Source organism: Cuculus canorus, chromosome 2 (assembly GCF_017976375.1).
Source record: "Cuculus canorus isolate bCucCan1 chromosome 2, bCucCan1.pri, whole genome shotgun sequence".
NCBI classification, from domain to species: Eukaryota; Metazoa; Chordata; class Aves; order Cuculiformes; family Cuculidae; genus Cuculus; species Cuculus canorus.
The window spans coordinates 74,569,351-74,576,080 of record NC_071402.1 but is presented as its reverse complement, the minus strand read 5'-3'; the positions used below and the strand labels follow the sequence as shown (position 1 = coordinate 74,576,080).

Here is a 6,730-nt window from a genome sequence, read left to right as displayed (position 1 = left end):
TTCTTGAAAATAGGCACAATGCCATATCTTTTTTTTTAACACACTTCTTAAGTTCTTGCAAAGGATTTTCAGTGCATTATGTAACAGAACTGAGTTTTCTTCTCAAATTCTGCTGGATCTCAATATAATCCTAAATAAAATGTTTCTACAGTGGAATTGCAGATGTATTTCATTTTCATTGACAAGCTAGGTAAAAGAAACCTAAGTGTAAGTGTGTTTGAATTTGCTCATCAGCAGTCAGTTCTGAAAGCAGCGCTCAGTAGAGCAAGCAGCAAACTGAGGTTTGGATTTGCATGCAACAACTGAATATGAAAAAACAGTCGTGTGGCAGTGTGGTTTGCTACAAGATGTTGAGGTTTGCTTTCTCTGTTTCTTTTTTTTCTCGGTTTTTGAGTTAGAGCGACTTAAATACACTCTTTCTGAAATAGCAACCATTTAATATTACACTCTAGAGTATGAATTAAATTACAGTAAAAAATCTTCTCTCTGAAGAGAAAGGAGGTCACTGAACAGAGCAACACTAAATCTGAAATTCTGTGATACAATAACAGAAGAAAGGGTAATGCTGACAGGAGCAATACTTTTTCTCAGGCCACAAACAAAATGCAGCAGCATGAAAAGACAGAGCTGGTTTTACACGACACAGAAACCTGATTCCAGAAGCTTCTTGTCAGCGCTGACCTTGTAACTGTGAGAAAAATTTCAGTTTGCTATCAGTCTGTCATATTAGAAGAATAAAATTCCTAGAGCTGCCTAGAAGCTCAAACAAACCACTGTCCTCCTTGTGAGGCTGGATCTGGTTTGTTTATTTAATGTATAGCTTCATTTTAATAAAATCTATTATTTGATCTTGCCCACAACTAACATTTTTCATTATATCCTAACTTTGCACACAGGAATTGTCTCCCAAGAAAGAGACTACTAATTGATGTCATCCTGCAGGCACTTTGTCTGCAAAATAGGTCTGTGCCGTGTAAGTACAAGTAGTACTTCTAATAATGTTGAAAGGAAAGCCTTGTGATCAGGCAGCAAACCTTGTGAAAGAAATTGTGGGTGATGTTAGGAAAATATGCTAGATTCCCAGCCATATTCTCACATGATTTGACTGCATTCCTGTCTAACAAAAAGTATTTTTGGCTCCCGGGCTTTAACCTATTTATCATATAAAATTATGTTTCTTTGAATGTGCTTGCCAATGTACTCTAATTAGCTCATATTAAAACTGTAGGCTAGACGTGGCATGTTGATGTTATCATGTTATAAAGAAGTCAAGTTTTAAAAACAGAGACTGATGCTGTCAGAAGGTTCTCTGCCTTTTCTGCCCCAGTGGTTTTGGCTATCTTGCATATTCTAATAGCAAACTTTTAAGTTGGAACCAAGACAAACCTGCTAAAGCTAAGCAGAAGCAGAAAATGGCAGATCACAATCTTGTCCTCACTTGGAGACCTGGTTCTTAGCATATTTATTTTTCCATGCCAGAAAGAATGAGGGAAACATATAATAAAATCTACAACCTTCTAATTTGCCCTGCAATATTCAAGATTTTGCTGTTGACTGCAGCCATCCTGTTAAGGAGCGCTGAAAGCATGTAGTTTATTTAGTCTACCGGCAACTGTGGTGTGTTTGAACATTTTAAAGCAATTTGTATATGCAACTTCTAAACAGAGTTGCTATTTAAGGCTGGTACTTGCACAGGTACTGCTTGACATAGTACTGATGAAACCTAGATCACTTAAAAGAGCTTCCAGGCTGGCAACAATATAGCTGACACGTGTTTCAAAAAATATTCAGAAGTAATTTGCTTTTCCGGCCTGTGTGCTTGATTTTTAATATTATCATTTCTTCTGTGCCAAGGATTTATTGTAGGGGATATGTGGGTGTGTGGGTTGATTTCATATTTCTCATTATTTCCGTAACATTGCAAATAATGCAATCAAGCTCATACATCTTGTTTCTTCAAAAATTACTTTTAGAAGTAATTTCCTGGAAAACCACTGCAGAGATTGTTCTTGGTTAAATGTTTATGAAGCATCTTTACTTTCATAAATTTTGTTTTGGAAAAACCCGATCTACTGCTGGAGGCCAGACTAGGCAAGAATTAATTCTTTAGGAAAGGACAATGATGTCTGAGGGCAAATGAAGTTAAAAGAACTCTGGTGAAAGGTGTTTGTCAACTCATGTCTTATGTAGTAAAATGAGGAGTCAATAGTTCATTAGTACTGAATACTAATTACCTACAAAGTAGTTGTTTCCTATATTCATGAAAAGCTGTTTAGCATTAAAAATTAGAATATAACATTTAGGAGAGTGTAATTATATAGAGCATAATAAATTATGCACATCACACACTTGGATGAGCCAAGATTTTGCAGAATTACGTGTTCAAAATAATTTGGCAAATGTTTCATGTAAGCTGTATGTAGTTTATATACCAGTCAGGAGCTGACTACTGTCAGTTGCACTGATAAATAACTGCTTGTAATTCATTATGCTGATTGATTAGTTCGTAATTTCCTGCAAATCATGCACTATAGATTCTGCTCCCCAGCTCTCCAGAATGATTGTGTGAACCCATACATACAATATTCGATTATTGATATACATTTGTTTAAAAAATGCATATTTGGACTGCACAGAATTTTCATCTCAGCTATCCCAGAATTTTGCCTTTGGTGGTCTGGATGAGCAAAATTACTGTGCATATTCTGAAACAGCAGGGGTTTAACATCGCTTTACTAAAAGCTGAAACATCCCTTATGCAAGTGCCAGCAAGCTGTGAAGTGAGGTATGTTCTTCCTTTTGGATTGTTTGCTCAGCAACACTCTGCCATCTCTATGCCATGAGGAGAGACCCAGAGCTGGGAAAAGGATGGAAGTGATGAGGGGTAGGGGGACACGCCTCTGCTGCACAGCACAGTGGCTGCTTTTCAGTGCTGGAGGAAGCAGAAACATAGTGACATGCTTGATGACTGCTGGAGGTGTGCACTTTTCCAGTACCATGACAGAGGAGTGGAACAGGAAACACTGGTTAGTGGAAAAATAGATTATCTGTTCAGTAGACACCCCGTCATACGGAATTATTCCATATACTGATGTTGGGGATTCCAGACCTGGACACAATACTCCAGGTATATACTCATTCTGTCTTAGGCAATTCATTGTCAGGGACCTCAAATATGGTGTTTAGTTTAGGGTCCTTCACTACAAGAAGGACATTGAGGTGCTGGAGCGTGTCCAGAGAAGGACAACGAAGCTGGTGAAGGGGCTGGAGAACAAGTCTTATGAGGAGCGGCTGAGGGAGTTTGGGCTGTTTAGCCTGGAGAAAAGGAGGCTGAGGGGATACCTTGTCACTGTGTGCAACTACCTTAAAGGAGATTGTGGTAAGGTGGGTGTTGGTCTCTTCTCCCAAGGAACTAGAGATAGGATGAGAAGAAATGGCCACAAGTAGTGCCAGGGGAGGTACGGATTAGATATCATGAAACAATTCTTCACCAAAAGAGTTATTGGACACTGGCACAGGCTGTCCAGGGAGGTGGTTGAGTCACCATCCCTGGAGGCATTTAAAAGATGGGTAGATGAAGTGCTCAGGGATATGGTTTAATAGTGGACAGGTTCGATTGGGTTCGATAATCTCAAAGGTCTTTTACACTCAAACGATTCTATGATTCTATGATTCTATGATTTGAATAGAAGAAAACATCTAGAGAGTTTACTCCTCTGCTCAAGGCAGCATTCCCGATCAGTAGGGCAAACATCCTCAAGCCCCTGTAAAACAGCACAGCTCTGCACCACCAGATACCTGCTGCATCACCAGGTGGCCCTGCTACCACAGCTACGTGCAGGCTTCCCTCCTGCAGACCCCTCTACACAGCTCCAGGAATTGTCCTCCCTCCTCTTTGCTGAACTTAATACTAGAAGACTAATTTTCATTGGGTGGCATGTGACAATTAATTAACACAGTGTCCTGACTTGCCCATATTCCACCTTTACGTAGGTAATGCATACTGAAAAAGGAAAATGAAATGCCAAACACACACCCTTTATAAGATAAAATTAAACAGTTATAGGATGATGCAGTGGACCACCACAGTGCTAGATGTGTTCTGGAAATACACAGAAATTTATAGGGATATGTGGTTGAAGAGTGTACTTATTTTCCTAGTATAACTTTTTTTTCAAAAATCTAAGCATATGCACAAAAAATTAGATTAACACTGCAGAGACAGAAAGTCACTATACTCTGGTAAAAAAAGACAAATTTCTTTTTTTTCCTGTTGTTTGCATTCATTTTTATTCCAGGAAAGTGGAAACAAGTGCAGAATATGTACTGTGGAGTAAAGCACCCTGAAGGCATTTATACAAACCCATCCCCTTACTGTTCATTGCACTAAGCAAATGGAAAGATGAGATTCCTCAACGAACACAAAACAAGAGGTAGAAATATAATCTCATCTTTTCTCAGCAAGCAGGGAAATCTCTTGCACCCTTCTCTAGTGCTGGAATTAATCAGCTGCTGAATAATACGTTCAGGCTGCTTGGTGACATGATTCTAACTTAGAAAGTCCTTAAAAGCCACTCTGCAAGTAGATGAAAGAAAGAAGAGACAATATGGGGCATGCTGTGCACCAGTTCAAGGCTCTGTTTTGGAAGAATTGGCTCTGCCGTGTCAGACAACCGGTAAGTTTTTGGAAATTATGAACAAAGGAATATTTTAAATCATCTTTTCATATTTGTTGGAAAGAGTGTATCTCACTTGATTTTTCCATTTCAGTGTAGATTGTTAGAGATGGCTGGCTGCAAGTGGTTCCTGTTTTGCCATTAGTTTACTAATTGTTGAAAACAAAACCAGAGAACAACAGTGTGTTTTAACTCTAAAATGGCTGAACATAGAAATGCTCCATAATTTACAAGTGAGACTGAAAACCTCATAAAAATTTTGAAGAACAACAGCTTATCTTTTAATTATCATTGGATATTACCAGTGCTTGTAGCAGTAGTAAGGATGAAAATCAATTTTCTTCACATTACAAATACTCTTTGACAATGTAAGAAAGCTTGCACAATAGAGATCAAAATCTAGATACAGTGAGTGCAGATACAGGACTGTATATTAAAATTGTATATGCTTCCAAATGTCCCTTTTTTTGTCCACTCTGGAAAGCCTAATTTAACCTTTCCAATTACAATATGCAGAAGAATAAGGCAGCTACTTCAGCAGTACTCAAAATTAAAATAATACTCAAATATGAGATGCAATGTCGTTGTTCACTTTTACTGTGATTGACATGATTTTTTAAATTTAAGTCAGAAGGAAAATAATTCTCTCAGGAGAGATAACATTTTTATGGGAAAATATGTCACTAAAAATGATAGCTTCTCATTGATTTCCCTTGTCTGTGATGATCTGAGGATTTTCAGTGAGGTATGTTGGCTGCTTCAGATAGCATTACATCAAATAAACATATAGCTTTTAATTTCAGAAATATTTCACATAAATAAGGTTGTGATTTAAAGAGAGAATTTCTTCTCTAAATGATTTCAAGTGATTTTGCTTTAATATGATAGACATTTCTGGGGAAGGGTTACTGTTGGTTATATTCTTCTCCATTCCTAAGAACTTCGCACACTTCCTATGCCTTTTACTTCAACCAGTGTTCATTAAGTAGTATCTTCTGTTTTCCTCCATGCAGATCTGTTTATCTTTTTGTTGTGATCTAGTTTTCCCTTGTATGTATTTTTGATGGACAAAATCTTAATTCATTTAAGTTTGCCTTATTAGTTACTTTCCTGAATGGAGAGTTCATTGAGATGCCAGGCTTCCCCAAACCTGGAATTGAAATGAATGAGCAAACTTAATTCTGACTGTCCAGAGCCAGGAGCTGCCCTGGGGAATTTGCAAAACCTCCTTATGTGCTCATTGTGTGAACGCTGAGCTATGAAGGCATTCCATTTGCAATTATACAAGGAGAAATCTAGGTGGATCATCTACATATGCAGAGGGCAGGTCAGACCCTTGTGAATCTAAAGTGGAATGCATTTCCTGAAAGATCTGGTGTGCTTCAGCTCTGTGCTATATTGTGTAGATGTATCTATAGAAAGCGATTGTCTTCTCATGGTTATTTATCAGCTGTTAGGGCTAGAAGACAAATGTGGTTTGTTGCACTAATGATGTGTCATGAGTGTCAGATGGCATTAGTTGATATCACACAATGAAGAGTAAAGAGGCTATGAAAGATGTATGTGTTCTGTAAAAAATTGGTATTTTGATTGAAATTCAGGCAGGCATCAGCACCTTTTATTAATATGGTTCAAAGCCAGCACAGGATAATATCTATGTCTGGACATCAATTGGAGTTTGAAATTACAGTTGCATGGATGATGCCATCTCATTTCTTAGTTTTCAGGAGCTTTTGCTTCTGAACTACAGATTCTGGGAGCTCTGGAGATACTACCGGGCAACTGTATTAGTTAAGTTTTCTGTCACCGCATTTCCTAACTGTTGTTTATGTAGTATTTATTACCATCCAAATTTGCAGATAGATAAAGGATGAAATATGATTCCCAAATTCCCTTGTTTTGTTACCCCAGTTTAGAGGAGAATTTGGATTATAATCATGTTGTGAAATGCTTGGAATTGCTCATACGGCTACTAGGAAGAAACAGAAACACAGTCTATCCTAAAACCATGCCTTTTTAAAAAAGTAGCTATTATTTTTTAAATTTTGGTTTAA

At 37.8% G+C, this 6,730-nt stretch overlaps 1 protein-coding gene across 1 annotated transcript in view; it reads left to right on the top strand.

The window, feature by feature from the left end:
* Window positions 1–4,480: 4,480 nt before the first annotated feature.
* ABCA13 (ATP binding cassette subfamily A member 13) overlaps window positions 4,481–6,730 on the top strand; it is a 183,328-nt gene continuing 181,078 nt past the window's right edge. Inside the window, exon 1 of the mRNA XM_054060143.1 lies at window positions 4,481–4,676. Within this exon, the coding sequence (XP_053916118.1) occupies window positions 4,587–4,676 (90 nt within the window). The 5' untranslated portion in view covers window positions 4,481–4,586. The remainder of the gene's footprint in view (window positions 4,677–6,730) is intronic.